The sequence below is a fragment of the Parastagonospora nodorum genome (assembly GCF_000146915.1).
Source record: "Parastagonospora nodorum SN15 chromosome Unknown scaffold_13, whole genome shotgun sequence".
NCBI classification, from domain to species: Eukaryota; Fungi; Ascomycota; class Dothideomycetes; order Pleosporales; family Phaeosphaeriaceae; genus Parastagonospora; species Parastagonospora nodorum.
Window position 1 is genome coordinate 1,029,934 of NW_001884561.1, and position 15,430 is coordinate 1,045,363.

General features: G+C 50.2%; 9 protein-coding genes across 9 annotated transcripts; 3 read left to right on the forward strand and 6 right to left on the reverse strand.

Annotated features, from left to right (window-relative positions):
* Positions 1 to 280: 280 nt before the first annotated feature.
* Positions 281 to 1,064, forward strand: SNOG_08972 (hypothetical protein; the record flags this gene model as incomplete). Its single annotated transcript, XM_001799223.1, has 2 exons — positions 281 to 411; positions 617 to 1,064. The coding sequence occupies 2 exons, from the start codon at positions 281 to 283 to the stop codon at positions 1,062 to 1,064; spliced, it is 579 nt and encodes a 192-aa protein (XP_001799275.1).
* Positions 1,065 to 1,804: 740 nt separating this feature from the next.
* On the reverse strand, positions 1,805 to 2,735 carry SNOG_08973 (hypothetical protein; the record flags this gene model as incomplete). The annotated part of the gene is made up of 2 exons (XM_001799224.1): positions 1,805 to 2,058; positions 2,147 to 2,735. The coding sequence occupies 2 exons, from the start codon at positions 2,733 to 2,735 to the stop codon at positions 1,805 to 1,807; spliced, it is 843 nt and encodes a 280-aa protein (XP_001799276.1).
* Positions 2,736 to 2,869: 134 nt separating this feature from the next.
* Positions 2,870 to 3,449, reverse strand: SNOG_08974 (hypothetical protein; the record flags this gene model as incomplete). Its single annotated transcript, XM_001799225.1, has 3 exons — positions 2,870 to 2,949; positions 3,019 to 3,202; positions 3,435 to 3,449. 3 exons carry the CDS (start codon positions 3,447 to 3,449, stop codon positions 2,870 to 2,872), a joined length of 279 nt encoding a protein of 92 aa, XP_001799277.1.
* Positions 3,450 to 3,485: 36 nt separating this feature from the next.
* Positions 3,486 to 5,079, reverse strand: SNOG_08975 (hypothetical protein; the record flags this gene model as incomplete). The annotated part of the gene is made up of 7 exons (XM_001799226.1): positions 3,486 to 3,643; positions 3,691 to 3,873; positions 3,921 to 4,061; positions 4,108 to 4,447; positions 4,513 to 4,623; positions 4,673 to 4,740; positions 4,788 to 5,079. 7 exons carry the CDS (start codon positions 5,077 to 5,079, stop codon positions 3,486 to 3,488), a joined length of 1,293 nt encoding a protein of 430 aa, XP_001799278.1.
* A 29-nt stretch (positions 5,080 to 5,108) lies between these two features.
* On the reverse strand, positions 5,109 to 5,294 carry SNOG_08976 (hypothetical protein; the record flags this gene model as incomplete). Its single annotated transcript, XM_001799227.1, has 2 exons — positions 5,109 to 5,183; positions 5,235 to 5,294. 2 exons carry the CDS (start codon positions 5,292 to 5,294, stop codon positions 5,109 to 5,111), a joined length of 135 nt encoding a protein of 44 aa, XP_001799279.1.
* Positions 5,295 to 5,546: 252 nt separating this feature from the next.
* Positions 5,547 to 8,833, forward strand: SNOG_08977 (hypothetical protein; the record flags this gene model as incomplete). Its single annotated transcript, XM_001799228.1, has 2 exons — positions 5,547 to 5,693; positions 5,774 to 8,833. 2 exons carry the CDS (start codon positions 5,547 to 5,549, stop codon positions 8,831 to 8,833), a joined length of 3,207 nt encoding a protein of 1,068 aa, XP_001799280.1.
* Positions 8,834 to 9,516: 683 nt separating this feature from the next.
* Positions 9,517 to 10,126, reverse strand: SNOG_08978 (hypothetical protein; the record flags this gene model as incomplete). Its single annotated transcript, XM_001799229.1, has 2 exons — positions 9,517 to 9,620; positions 9,676 to 10,126. 2 exons carry the CDS (start codon positions 10,124 to 10,126, stop codon positions 9,517 to 9,519), a joined length of 555 nt encoding a protein of 184 aa, XP_001799281.1.
* Positions 10,127 to 10,472: 346 nt separating this feature from the next.
* Positions 10,473 to 11,416, reverse strand: SNOG_08979 (hypothetical protein; the record flags this gene model as incomplete). The annotated part of the gene is made up of 3 exons (XM_001799230.1): positions 10,473 to 11,174; positions 11,226 to 11,250; positions 11,355 to 11,416. 3 exons carry the CDS (start codon positions 11,414 to 11,416, stop codon positions 10,473 to 10,475), a joined length of 789 nt encoding a protein of 262 aa, XP_001799282.1.
* Positions 11,417 to 12,328: 912 nt separating this feature from the next.
* Positions 12,329 to 14,852, forward strand: SNOG_08980 (hypothetical protein; the record flags this gene model as incomplete). The annotated part of the gene is made up of 2 exons (XM_001799231.1): positions 12,329 to 12,344; positions 12,514 to 14,852. The coding sequence occupies 2 exons, from the start codon at positions 12,329 to 12,331 to the stop codon at positions 14,850 to 14,852; spliced, it is 2,355 nt and encodes a 784-aa protein (XP_001799283.1).
* Between the last annotated feature and the right edge of the window lie 578 nt (positions 14,853 to 15,430).

Consider the following 15,430-nt stretch of genomic DNA (forward strand, 5'->3'; position numbering starts at 1 on the left):
CCATGGTGGCTGTCGAGAGCGAGCTGCTCCGTTTCCGTCGGAGCGACTCGGGGATGCGGTACAGCGGCGCGGCGGGAGCTGAGGGCGGGCTGCGCAGAGACGATGGCGAGTGCAGGCGGGTCGGCGAGCAGTGGCAACAGGGGCTTTCTTCAACGGCGTGCGAGATTGGGGGTGCAAGAGCAAATCCACGGCCACGTCCTCGTCCAAGTGCGGAGAAAACGGAGGGGGAGCAGGCCTGGACGTGTGCAAGGCCACTGCGTAGGACGTCGCCGACCACACCATGGCGGTGGGTCAACAGGCCGCGCCTGGTCTGGCTGCCGGCATATGCGCCAAACTTAGCTGCGTGCGGGTGCTTGTCAGTAGTACACGCTCACCGGCGCATCGAAATCGAAGGCACTGTTGCCCCGTGCTGTACGTCGCACTCCCCTGGTAGCCTCGTTCTGCTCTGCTGCCTGTCTGCGATAACAGAGCCATCATGCATCACCATCACTATGTCAGTACATCAGTATCCAGAGCTGCCGAACGCAACTGCACATGCACGCCGTCGCTCCATTGCTCAGACGGGAAGTCCGGTCAGCAATCAGCAATCAGCAATCAGCAATCTAGACCAGTGCAGTTGTCTCCGCATCATGCAGAGCTCGAGGCATTCCCATCATTGGAGACGGAGACGGAGACGGAGACGGAAACTCAACCTCTCAATCCTCAACACCGTGACAGGTTTGGACGTCTCCCGGAGCGGCGTGGTCGCCAGCTGTCCGCGCGCGCCTGTTCTCCAGTCGAAACTTGACCCTTTCATCGCGTCCGCTACCCGCATGCTGCAAGCCGCAGCCGCGCCAGGCTCTGTGCGCAACGCGAACGCGAACGAGAGGGTGCTGTCAACGCAATGGTTACGTTGCACTTGCATTTTCATCGCACATGGATTTGCCCTCTGGTCGCGAAGACTGCCCGAAGTGGAAGGAGCACCTGACCATTTCTCAAACCATCTCGTGGGGCACGTTATTGCCGCCAACATCTCGACAATACAGTCATCACGTCGCTGGAGTCACTCTGCTTCACGTATATGAGATGAGGTCCAGGCTACTTGTACCTGTGTTCAGCATCCCTTGCCTTCCACTGCCTCTCCAGGCCGGGCACACATGTGCAATGGAACAGACTGAAGCATACCCAGCGTGTATCCGCCCTTCATCGGCTACAACCCATCTCATACTCGCTCATTCCTGTGCATCGACATGTAACACTCACAAAGGCAGCAAATCCAAAGCCTCACACGCCAACAACGGGTGCGGTTGAGGCGTCTTCGTAACGGGTAAATCGCAACTTTCCTCCAATGGCACGTGTCAAGGCCTCGCTTTACCTGGTCTGCCAACGTTATGAGCTGCGGTGCTGTGCAGGATCGGTCCGGCGTAAGCGCCATCCTTTTGCCCGTTGCAGCATGGGCGGTGAGTGGAATCCTGGTCATCAGTTGGCATTGTGCATAGCAATCAAGGTTCCGGGTTAGGCGAGATGAGATCACAAAGTCGACATCGCCGACCTGAACCACAGTCTGGGGAAGACTTCTCGGAGTACTGCGTGCTGTTACTTGGAGGGCAAACGTCCAGGGTGCAACAGCAACTGGTCCGTTCAACGCCCTCAAGGTGCACGCATCCCTGCGTAGCTGAAATCCTGCAGTACCATATCCGAACGAAGGGAAACGCAAGGTGCTGCGACAAAAAGGATAACACCGCACGCAAAGGCCGTGAAGAGTATTCTCGTCATCGACGTATATTCTATGCATGTGATCATGCCGTCGTAGCAGCTACTGTACTCAAATACGAAAGTTGAACCCTTTGGCTCTGAACGCATCTATGGGCCAAAGCTCCTCCGTCCTCCACCCAGCATTCGCTCGTGCAGTATCGTCGAACGTGTATCTAAATCTCCTTGCCTTTTCAGGGTCACTGAGATCAGTCTGTTCCACAGAGTCCGGTACAATGACGACCAGACGAAAATTTTTGCGCGCAACCGGATCGTGAAGGCCATCCGTCTTCGACCCGAGCGCGAGGTGCTTGTCGTCGAAGGGTTCTGTCGTCGGCCTCCCTGGTGGAGGATTTTTAAACGAACCTGAGATTGTAAGCTCATTTCACATCTGAAAGATGCCATTTCAACGTACCCTTGATTCCAGGGGATTGGTTGCCGAAAAATCCGGTGAGTTCCCTCTGCCAGCTCCAATCTCCTTCCTTGCCTTCCTCAAGCACGCGCATTCTCTTTCCTACTTCGCTCTTCACGGTACGTACTCCGCTACTTTCTTCCCCTCCTTCAATATCATCCGCGATAACGTATGCTCGGCCCTTGATCCGCCATTGCGTACCTGTCTCTGTGATCCAGTATACGGCTTCTACAGGTCCTCCACCACCGCTACCCTGAATCTGCTCCCTGCTCTCTGCGTGCCCTGCACTTGTCGCAAAGATCTGTCCAACCTTCTCCATGCGCACATCGGTCGTGAAAGTAGGACAGTCGCTCGCAAAGATTGGAGCATTACGCTCCGCATCGTTGTGCTTGTTTTCGGGCAGCTCGGCCCAGAAGCCACGGAAGATGCAGTAACGGACACGTGGGACGTAGGGTGTTGGTGAATCCTCAGAAGCAGCATCCAATGTACCCAGCACAAATTCCGGTGACTTCATCTTAGAGATATGATCATTGAAGAGCTGCTTCCATGGTGCGGGCGGCAGCACGGCAGCGGAACGCGCAGTGGTCGACATTGTGCGTAGAAAACGCGAGAGTCGGTGAGTTGCTACACGTGAAGCTATGTTTGCTGTGTTGAGAAGAAACAATTCTTTGATCATTGGTTTGTGAGTGAAGGAGTTGGAGCTCCCAGATGTCAAAGGGTTGGTCCCTACTGTACGCGATCAATGATGTCGTCATCCATCCAGAGCAATGGCTCCGCAATAGTCTCAAGACAACCCGTGTCGTCAACTGCGTAAACCAGTGTACAGTCGCATGTCACCTTGGAACATGAGACTCACAATGTTTAACTATACTTACGCCTTTCCATCACGAGGACCTCCACCACGTTGCAGATGACTGTTTTCGCTGTGCTTCCGAGGTTGCACACCCCCACATCGCGTTTTACGCTGTATACACACGGCGAAGCAAGGGGCGACAAGTCGAAGACCAATCGAGCTTGGGAGGGTTTGAGAGTGTGTATAGACAGCCACACGGGAGTAATCTGCACATTACCACATACAACGCATCCGATACATACTGTGGCAATGCCAAGCGATCAAGATCTATGTACAATGTTGCCTAGGTACATGTGTAGCCTCAAACGTGTGCAACGTAACACTGACTAGCAACTTAGGCTTCAGAACAGCTGAAGTTGCGGCGGTCTTCTTGGGGCATAGACATTTATTTCCGGGAGCTATGAAGATACCCACGCCGCGCCCAAACTTGGGACATACAGTACGCGGGGGCATGTTTGCAACAAGGCGCTCGTGCTATTCCTCGATCTCTCAAGCCTTCTTGAAGAAACTGGCAATACTTCCCTGACCCTTCTTTCCCGCAGGTTTTCCCTTCGTGCTACTCGACGGTTTGGTAGTCGCTGTCTTGAGCTTCTTGGGCTCAGGCTCATCTTCGGAGAAGGATTCCCATACGGCCTCATCTTTGGTAACTGGACATATTAGTTCAGTAATGTAGATGCACGCCAACAAAGCATACCTAGGTAGCCGTCTTCGTCCTTGACCTTCTTCTTTTTCATCACCCGTCGCTTGCCTCGTCTTCGACCATTCTCGACGATGACGGTCGCTTCGCCTTGAGTCGATTCCGGGGTCTCTGCATTACTGGCTGGTGTCGCTGCGGGTTGAGACTCGGTTTCTATCGGCGCGTCTGGCATGTCTTCGTCTGTTCCAGGGATTAGAGGGAGCTTTTGCTGGCATATATAGACCTACCGTCGTCTTCCATCATCTTGCGCAACTTTTCTTGTCGGTCCTCCCGAGCTTTGCGGGCAGCCTCGTTCTTTGCGCCGTCCACGACAACCTCGGGCATGTCCCCTGCGTCGCCTTCGTCCTCAGACATACCTTGCATAGGTTCTGCATTTGTTAGTCTGGTGAGATGTTTGTGTCTAAATGTACTTACCATCCGCGGCAGGCGTCGATTCCTTGGACTTCTCGGCATCTTTCGTCTTTGGCTTCGCTTTTGCAAACGATTTGAAGAGATCGCCTGCCGATTGGCTTTTCTTGTTGCCAGATTTGGAATCAGACCTTTTCAAGGTAGGGTTGCTGGCTATTGATTGAGGCGTAGATCGGCTGGCCGCGTTGTCTTCCGCTGCGGTACCTTTGCTTGTTGTGGAGTCCGTGTCCTTTGCCTTGCCCTGGGCTGCTGTGGCGGTACCAAATGATGGTTTTGCAACGGGCTTTGCGGCGGCTTTCGTTGTGGCAGGGGCGAGGGGAGGAGGGACGGACTTGACAGTTCTTCGCTGCAGCGGGGGGTCAGCGCACCATACTTGAAGCCGATAGTTGATGCGCGCGTTGGGAATCGTACCTTGACATAGGGGTTCTGGATAGACCCATATATTCTCCACCAATTCATGGGGTCCTCATCTGAATCTTGCGTGACAATTTCATGATTACAGGCCGCCAGTACGCCAGAGTCCTGTGTCGCTTAGCTATGATATCGAACCCTGCAGAGCTTCTTTCCTTACCTCAATCGGGCCAGGCTCCAGACTGTAAACGTGGATGGACGTCACCTCGTCGAACTCGGCGCGTGTGTCTGGCGGACCGTCAGCGCTTTCCCCCACCGTCTCGATTTCAACGCACGCTGCAATTCTTCCTCCCGGACTAATAGAATTGTCGTCTCCTGAACCGGCTCGTCGTCACCGTCGTCTTCTCCATCATCTTCATCATCGTCGTTGTCGTCATCCCCTTCGTCTTCTGCAGCTTCGGGCATGGAGCTCTTGAACGGAGAACTCCGCATATCGACGTCGGCACCATCTTGGGCGCTGGTGCCATTGGAAGCTTCGTGGGCGCGCTGCTTGCCGGTGATGAGGTAGGTGGCATGAACCGACTTGGCCTTCTTCGCGTTTTGCTTCTGGTGGAAATCGAAGAGCATGCTGAGATGGGTCAGCTGACAGCAGAAGCCTAGCTGGTGCACACAAACAGCTTCGCCGAGTTGACATTGACCTGGAGTGCGCGCGACAACAGCCGGTATGTGACCTGGAGCCTGTTAAAGGGCAGTTTATCGGGCACCTTGTTTCAACAACTCACAGGCTTGTTCTCCGTGAGCAGACGGGCAGCCAGGTAGTCCTTGTACGATTCTTCAGCCATGGCGGATTCGGCGTGTCTGCTCGCGTCTGGCCAGCGATGCGCTGCGGACTGCTCAAAGTGCTGAAAAACAACGGAGACGCGACGGCAGCAGCAAAGTGCAACGCGAAATCAGGTGCTCGCGCCGTCCCATTGGTCCCTGATCGCCATGACTCGCGCTGAGCACCCCGACACCCACTTGCAGAGCCCCAGCACCTTTCCCTTCAACGCCACAAACTGGACATCTCCAGTGCCGAACCTCCCTCGGCAAACGACATGAGTGCCGGTGAGGATGACGACGTCAAGCTGCAGCGAGCGTCTGCGTCGCTGATTACCGACTTCGAACATATCCTCCCACGTTTGCTCCGGAAACGCAAGCACGGCTTGGTTCCTGTCGGAGTAATGCACAAAGCCTGCTCTCTGGTATGCTGGGGAGACATCGATGTGATCTGCATGCAGGTTCTGACAGTGCTTAGATTGAACCATTTCAAGAAGACCCGCAGATTCTGGACACTCATCTCAAGACTTTCATCCCTCCACTTGTCGATGCCTATCTCGACACGTTGAGTATTTCCAGTGAGACACCACAGAAAGCTCACGTGCCGCTTTCCCACGCTGTTTGCTGCATATTGAACACCTTCTGCAAAGTTCGCGGTGAAAAGGTCATCAAGGGCTTCCTCAGCAACGAACCCCGCTACCTCTTGCCAATCCTCCAAGAGCTCGAGGTTGGCCGCAACTACCGCGCTGGAAATGGCGATGCATGTCCACATGAACATGTTGTGCCCTGGGTCGAGCGTTATATTCTGCTATCATGGCTCTCCCACTTGATGCTCGCGCCATTCCCCTTGGCATCAATGTCTGGCCTAGAGTCGTCGGAGCCAGTGTCGACACTTCTCGGTGCTGAGCTTCCTGCCAAAGCACCCGCCATAACGTTGCGTGTGCTGTCTGTTTGTTTTGGCCTACTACGCTCAGCCTCGAAAGAACGTACAGCAGCAGCAAATCTTCTGGCAAAACTTTGTATGCGCCCGGACATGCAGAAGCTCGGCATGCTCGATAAGCTGGCCAATTGGTCCGTGTTGTGCTTGGAGTCTGCAGACGAGACTCAGGGAGACATTCATCAGTGTCTTGGTATGCTTTCTTTCTTATCGGGTCTTGTCGCATCGACCACGAATGATGAGGTAGCGGGCTCTTTGTCTGCAATTTACCGTGCATGTCGGAGCTTATTGAACCTCAAGCACCTCTCATGGATCAAATCTTCTGCGGTGGCGCGGAAAATTATTGTCAAGATTCTTCGCAACATTGTGATACACACCCTGCACCCCACTGCAGTCTTGGTCGAGCTTGATTCAACGACGGTTCTCGAAGAAGTGATCGAGTATTTGCTAGAGGCCGTAGCTGATGGTGACACACCTGTGCGATACGGAGCAAGCAAAGCACTCAGCGTGATCACACTGAAACTTGAAACAGAGATGGCAAACGAGGTTTTAGAGGCCATTCTCGGTTCTTTGAATGAGAGTGTGTACTGGGAAGGCTCGAAACGAAATCTTAGTGGCGTTAATGCACTGCGATGGCATGGCCTGACGTTGACATTGGCTCAATTGTTATATCGAAAGGCCATTGCAACCAGCAGACTACCAGAGGTACTCAACGCTCTACTTCTCTCATTGAGTTTCGAACAGCGATCTCCTACGGGTGGCTCCGTAGGTACAAATGTGCGCGACTCGGCGTGTTTCGGCGTCTGGGCACTCTCAAGACGTTATGCCACGAGTGATCTACTTGTGGTGGATACTGCAGCAATTCGAGCATGTGACCACAGGGAAAGTCTGTCCGTACCGCAGGCACTTGCCATCGAGCTTCTCACCGTCGCGTGTCTAGATCCTGCTGGTAACATCAGAAGAGGCTCGTCTGCCGCTCTACAAGAGCTGATTGGTCGACATCCAGATACTGTCGAGCAAGGTATACCGCTGGTACAAGTCGTCGACTTTCACGCCGTGGGTCTCCGACAACGAGCTATGTGCGATGTTGCGACCAGAGTCGGTGATCTACATCGCTTGTATTGGGAGGCACTTTTCGACCATCTACTTAGCTGGAGAGGAACTGGGGCATTGGACAATGACTCTCGTCTGTTCGCTGCCCAAGCTCTAGGACTGTTGACGAAGACACGATCTCCACACACCGTACGAATTTTATCAGACCGCGTTTGCCATGAGATTGCCAAACTGCGACCGCGTCAAGTGGAAGAACGACAGGGCCTTGTGTCAGCACTTGCGGCTATCATTAACACCTTGAGTGGTCAAACAGCACCTCGCGATGCGCCGAGTGCAGCAGAAGCTCTTCTCACTAGCAAAAAGGCTTTGCTCCCCCTTTGGCAATTATTGAGAACCAGACTACAACTGGATGACAAGGATTACACATCTCCAGCCCTGCGGCCAGAACTGACTGCATCATCACTTGCTCTTTTCATCGCATCCATCGCAAGCTTGACTATACAATTACCACAATCTTCCTGGCCAGAAGATGTCCCTATAGCAAATGTTATTCACGTTCTGAACCTATGTTTGGCGCGCCATGAGGACTCAGTCCTTGAAGCGGTCAGACTCACGACCCCGGTAGTTATATCGCTGCTATCAGTGAACAACAAGTCTGTACTATGTACAACTGTATGCAGTTGGTTGACGACCCTTGAGAAAGAGAGCTCTTTCAATGGGTTGCGTTGCGCGGGTCATGCAATCGCGCTTGGCTCAGCGTACCCAATTCTACAAGGACAACCTCCTAACGACCCTAACAGCTTCACGGATATCCGGAGACGTATCATCGAAGTCCTGACGTTCAGGTGTACATCGGCTGTCGCAGTCGAGGCCCGGACCGTCTCCCTCCAGGCCCTGACCATCGTCGTGAGTAGCTCGCACAAGCTCGAAGCACTTGTAGAGAACCAGATCATCGCCGCGCTGCACATCGCTCTGAATGACTACACTATAACTGAACGGGGCGATGTTGGGTCTCTTGTCCGTACAGCAGCTCTGAGGAATGTGGGGGCGGGATGGGCGGCCGGCAACCTTCAGCTCGAGGGAAGCGAAGTGCATCAGAAGGTTCATGCGGATGTTTACCGACTCTCACTAGAAAAGCTTGATAAAATTCGTGGAGTGGCGTCTCGTATCCTAAGGATGCGTATTCCCTCGTCATTCGAGAAGTCTGAGACACCATCTGAAGATGTCTCCTCTGTAAAGTATTTCCACGATGCTCTACAAGTATTCCTATCGACTACTCAAGATACTGTCAAAGAAGCCATAATCCTTGGCTATGTCAGTTCCGCTGGTCTAGGCTCCGAATCAGTCACCCATAATGCCAGGAAGGCTCTTCTGCGATTTTTTGCTGCGCTGCAAGTTGACTCAGCGATAGTGACTTCGCAATTATCCGTAGCTGACGTGGCGAATTGCATGTTGCAACTTTTCAAGAGCAATATTGACAATGATAGAGTCTTACTTCCACTCCTAGAGACTATCGCCTTCCTCTTCGATATGCGCGTCCTGCAGCGTCTTGTCTCGTCGTCGTCTTTTAAGTAAGATAAAAAATGCCAACAAGAGTAACCAATGCTGACACACGAAGCTTTCGATCACTGCTATCTCATACGCAGAAAGCGCACTTCAAGTCTTCCCATATGCAAAAACTTCACTTCGCCTTAGATCTCTATCGTGGACTGGGAGAGATTCCAACGACAGCTTCCGACACCATCACTAAGGTCGTCAATATGCTCCTGCATCCTTTTCCAAAAGTACATCATCCCAAGCTCCGCTCATGTTCGGTATTAACAACGGAATTAGGTCCGTATCGCAGCTGCTGAGACATTGTGGTCCTTAACCCAACTCGAATCATTGAAGTTGCAGGATTGGAATTTACCGAGCACGAGTTTGAAATCTGCTGTAAACAGTGTCAAGGCAGAGTTGGCGTCCATATCAGACGGGGTGTCATGACAGGTGTTCAGACTTTCAGATGTTCGTGTGGTCGGCCAATACCGACATATCTATACCTGCTGCTTGCGACACATTACAGAGGCTTCCACGATATAAAGACCAGCGATAGAAGCCACAATAGTACTAGAGATAGGTTTAGCTGGTCAAAATGTGGTATGATAGTTGAGCACGTGATACTAGCTGAGGTCAGAATTGAGATTGGATAATTCTTATGCAACTTTAGTACCGCTGGTCAATAGGCTTTGTCTTTTTGAGCCATCGTTACAAGTAGTCCTCTACTTCCTCACTGGAAAATCGATGGCTTCGAGGTTTGTGTTTCCAATACTGTCACCACTCGCAGCTGTAATCAGCCCATCTAACCAATCTTGGTGACCCAATACTGTGGATGCTTTCAGCACTTTCCGCAGATACAATTGGAATACGCGATCACTTACACATTTTGTTGGGCTTCTGCACTCCCCACTCCTTGAAGACTGGCCCAATCTGACTCTCCTGTGTCAATATTCTGACACGTTGACCTTCCAAATCCTCGACGAGCCATGCATGGTAGATCTCCAATCCCTCTGGAGTCATACTACTCCACGCAATCCTTCCTGCTCTACCGTTGCTCTCCGGCGCTTCCGACTCTTCTACGGAACACGTCAAGGGTGGGAAACCGAATGTACTAAACTTGAAGACATCTGATTTGTGTAGGAACGGTCCGGATGAGGGCACCGTGATCTCTGCGCAGTTCTTGTAGTATGACTCCCATTTAGAGATGTTAGCAAGGAGAGCCCAGATTTGTGTGCTTGTGATGTCTTTCGCGATGCGTTCGTTGGAGACAAAGTTGTCTGTTGTGCCGGGCTTAAAGTGTTCGGGCCAGATGATTGAGGACTGAGTCGACATTGTAGGTAGAGCAGTATAATCAAGATAAAGCTTGGTAAAACTATGCTTATTGAGAAGAAGATTGAGCGCGCAAGTTGTCTGTTCTGCACTTAGCAATCATGGCCTCGCCTTTTTCAAGGGCTGATTTAGGTGATCGACAGGGTCCTAGTCTTAGACGTCATCGTGAAACGCAGATACTCAGGATTTGCTCGAGTTATGTAGCGACATCAATATGCAATGGTAATTCACTGAACATCATGAAACATGAAGGTTGTAAATAAGTCAAGTTATGATTTGCCTAGACACGTTGACATTATCATCGAGAAAAGCACCCGTGGACTGCGATAATCCGAATATGACGTGCTCCTCACATCCACTCATCGTCTGGGTTGATAAACCGCACTCCGTATACTGAGCTTGGAGCAATGTTGTTGAAGGTGCTGCACGACATCGCTGCATATGAACGACACATGCATCTTTCATCACCACAAAGCCACTGATAAGGCCAACTACCAGGGTATGTGCATAATGATGTCTCTCCTGCGCCGGCGGGGTACTCGGAGTACTGGTACGGCAACAACGTCTCGTTTGTAGTCCAAACAGTCGAATCGCATGGACAGCTGATCCTGGGTTGGGCGCCCTGGCGGTTAAGGGCGCGCTGATCGCAGCCAGTTTTTTCTGATCCTCTGTTCACATAATCCTGAACGCGATTTCCATTGATCGAATAAGAATTGTGGATTTTGAAAGATGTCTGCAGTTGTGTATCGAAATGGTGGTCTGGAACGTGGAGTCGGATCGCGTCTTGTATGTTCGCCGAAGAACAAGTATGATCCATAGCTGTCTCAGGACGATACTTTGAAGGTGCAGTTGCAGCTGTCGACGTTGTTCTCCGCATTTCCTGTTCCCGGCATGTTTCCTCTGCGTCATCCTTCGACTTCGTTGGGAGGTTTGAGCTACTTAAAAGGCAGGCGAAGTTGACAAGAGAATCGAGAGCATCCATCGTGACGACTCGCGGCAGTATCAAAGAGTTTCCGGGTACGTGCAGGACAACAGCTTCTATTGTCAACACCTAGGTATCGATAAGTATATAATTGTACGCGGTGTGATACTCATTACACACTCTCGGTCTCAGGCGAAAATGCATCCTGATTGATGGTAGTACATCCTGTCGTATGTAGTGACGTTACCTGTACATTGTCACATACTGATGGGTCACAGCTAAGCCTGGTAAAGTCCTTGTTCGGAGTACTGGCGCAGTACCGGCGATGTGTTCAGCTCAATAGAGTCACTTCGTCTTGAACTTGCACACATCGTGGCTTGGATAGAGCGCGCGATGGTTACGAATTCCTGAGTCAATTCAGTTTGAGGATAGGTTCTTATTCTTCACCTGAATGTCTTCAAAAGTTCATGGATCTCATCCCAGGACAACGAGGATGACCAAAGATAGATGAGCCACATCGTAAGCACGTGGTCTGGTGCCTATTGTATTGAATGAAAGAGAGACGAGCCATGACAGCGCCCGATCGCCGGTCAACGACTATAGCCTCGTTCTAACTCGTTTCGTGAACTGGTCATCTGGTAGGTCTGAACTCGTATATCACCCCTGAACAATAATAACTAGCCGAATCCACGGCGTCTGAGAATGAACGAGTTTTTTACCCCATACCACAAGGCTATCCATCAAGAGTAGGTCATACCATTGTCTACTAAAGCGCAGCATTGACCCAGAGTCCGTTTGAGTACAGTTATATACTGGAAAGAGTCATGGAGATCTGTGAAAAGGTCTAGATACACTTGCATAAGCCAGACTTCCGTCGAAAAACCTCATAATGTATGCAATTCTTGCTTACCCAACATAAGAAAAAGTCCGGCTCGCATGGTAGCACATTAGGCTACTCGACAAGTTGTACGGTGTGTCCATGGATGGTGAAACTAATGATTGGTTGTGGGACGGCCCGAGCCCGGTCACCAAGGAGTCGTGCTGCGTGTCGAAATTCGAAAGCCTGATCACGGGCTTCGAAAAAACCCGTATTTTACACGTAACCGAATATTCTTCGAGCCTCGTGAAGAAGGCTTGCGCAGGGTCTTGTTGAGAAAGTGCACTCATGATCTATTAGCAATCGTAGAAGGCGAGTCCAAATCTGATGACCAAAGAGAAGTCCAGTGACAAGCACACTGTTGCGTGAGTTACGGGCAGCAGTAGATTTGGTGGAGAGGATCACAATGTCGCCCTTGGCAGGTACAAAGAAGTCTAGTACTGTTTGCGTTCCCGTTGGTGGATACCTACTAGTGCGGCACCTCCGTCGCCCCACGTACACTACCGGTGTTCGCTTGGACCTTGTGCGCAACGCGTCGCGACTCTCTGTTGCCGATTCGAGCTGCTAAGCTTGCTAATTGCTTTCTTACAGCAACTGTCGACGCGTTCCAAACAGCCACACAGCAGCAACAGTTCGCGCACTGCCTCGCGGCCGCAATGCTCCACGAAATATTGCTCTCACTGTCCGGTCATCCGTCAGCACTCTTCGACACCGGCGCCACCTCAGGGCACGTGAATTCTACCACAAGTCATCTCCTTTCACCGCCTGAAGCTGAATTGTTGTCATCCATCGGACATCTGTCGCGCTTGCATCGTAAGGTTCGAGATCATGCCGCTAGAATCGCCACGACCCACCCGTCGACGGTCTGTCGCGCAGTGGCAGCCGCAGTCACTTCGCATCACCTCGAATCATTCCAGCGAAAGATACTCGATGTCGAGAGCAGGATTCTAAAGCAAGACGCATCAACTGTTGGTGCTTACAACATTGTGCCATTGGCTGGCATCGTTGGCGAATTTTCTGAGTGGATTCGGCTACTAGAGTGGTTATGGGAGTTGAGCACTTTTATGTTGTCGCCACATGTCCAGCCGAATGCAGAAAAAGGTCTTGTTGGAGCCTCTTCTGGGGCACAAGTCATTGACAAGCTGCGGATGGAGGCCCAGACTGGGCATCCCACGATCGAAGAAGCAGCCAACCAATTAGGGGACGTTGCGGAAACATCTTGGCTAAGACAGCTATCGACATGGCTCTTGTATGGTCGCTTACCATCATTCGGAGCGATAGATTTTTTCGTACACCGAGACGAAGAGGACTCTGGTGAGCTGTTGTTTGTAATCAATCACCAACTCTTGCCTAAGTTTGTTACTCGTCAAACAGCCTCTTCGATCCTTTTCGTTGGTAAATCACTCAATCAGATTAGGTCTGTGCCACCTAGCATAAGAGCCGACAACGCGCCGTCAAATATCTCGGAGCTTGATCTTCTACCAAGCCATGTAGAAATGTTGTCTGTGGTTCGCGCACCGATCATAGCTGCAGAGCTCGCCGAAGCAGTCACTAAGATTCGGTTATCTTTATCTCGAAATCTACTGCAGTATTTGCTGCCACGGAACAGAATTATTGAAACGCTCACTGTCCTGCACCAGTTCTTTCTTCTTGGCAGAGGCGAATTTGCGATGACGCTTATCACAGAAGCGGATGCGAGAATTTCGGCCAGACATCGAGGGCCACTTCCTATCAGGTCAAATACCACGAAAGGTGTTGTGATCAGAGAGGCTGAAATCAGCCAAACGCTAGCACGCTCTTTGGCCGTTCTCTCCACGCTATCCGGCAACGATGAGCACACTGATGATATACTTGAAGTTGCTGCAAGGGTGCTACATCTCACATTGAAAGAGTCGCCCAGTAATCGACCAGGCACTCCTGGGCGGGCGAAAGACGCGGAATCCGTCCTGCCACAGATTCTCGACCTGTCATTCAACGAACTACTGCTCTTAGCGCCATGTTCTCTTTTCATGGATGTTCCCTTTCCCTTGGATCTTTTTATCACCAGAGGGGATGTAGAGGTATATTCTTCCATCCATGCATACCTGCTTGCAATTCGACGAGCTCATCTCCATCTTGCTCAATTATGGCGACAAAGTTCCATCCGCCGAGATCATCCATGTCCTCCAGGGTACCAGTACAGCAATTCAGCACACGGCAAATTGATTCTGGATCGGCGCCGCCGCAGAGCAGTAGAGCGCACAAGGTCTATGCGCAAAGTGTGGGCCACTTGTGCAGCGGCAGTCTTTTTCCTTGCCGAAAGCGAGGATTACTTCCAGGGGACGGTGGTACAGGGAATGTTTGACCATTTCCTTTGCTGGGTCGATAGTGCCCACAGTCCACAGTCGCACGAGCTTTCAGAGTTATCCCATAACAACCGAGACATGTCTGCCACTTCAACGGAGACTTGGCAGCAGCACGACCCAGAAGCCCTTGGTCTTGCACATCGCAGGTTTCTATCATCTGTTGGCTACTCACTACTTCTCACCGATCCTGTGTTTTCCAAATCACTACGGAATTTCTGCACCCATGTAGACGAGTTGGTAGCATATATCGCACGTCTTACAGGTATTCAGCAAAATCTGGATCTAGAGGAAGACGAAGGAATCGAAGACTTTGCGCAGAATTACAAAAAGGAGGAGAAGGATGTACTGGTGGAGCTTGATCGTGCCCGAAAACGACTCGATGGCGATCTCAAAGGTTTAGTTGAGCGACTGAGAGAGATCGATAACGAGCGTATCGGTGCGTCTGTACCTATTGTCATAGGGACCTCGCAACAAGGGGACTTAGAGTACGACCCTCTTAGAGTAGGAGGGATTGATCGGCTGCTTATGAAGCTAGATTGGGGTAGTGAGTACGAAGAGGCTGATAAAGCAATAGATCTTCTCTAGTTAGTAGAAATTAAGTTTTTAAAACGACCATTTGCAATACTATCTATAATTTTCTTCAAAGTTCTTAGGCTTTATTAGCATACTAAATATTAAACACTAATACTCTAGAACCTTATAATCTAATAGAGCTGCTAAGAATATTAATAGATAAGTAACTAGTTAAGCAATGCTATTATATTAAACTAATTATAACTCTAATATATATCTCTTAAAATAGAACTAAAAAACCTTAAAATATAATATATACTAATATAAATTACTACTAAGCAGTCTAATCTTACTAAGTAGACTACTTTCTTTAAGAAATATAATTTTCTCTATAAATCTATAATATACTCTATAAGTTTACTGCTACTATAGGTTTATAAGCTACTTAATTTTACTAAAGAAAATTAATAATTTAAAGCTTAATAACTCTAGATCTACTAAATAAAATTCTCTAAAATCTTTACTATAGAGCTATATATATATATAAACTTTATATTTTTAGAATTACTAAGCTCTAGCTATAGTATTTAGAAAGTTATTAAAGAAAATCTAAATTATAAAGATTTTTTTAGTATACTTTTTAATATCTA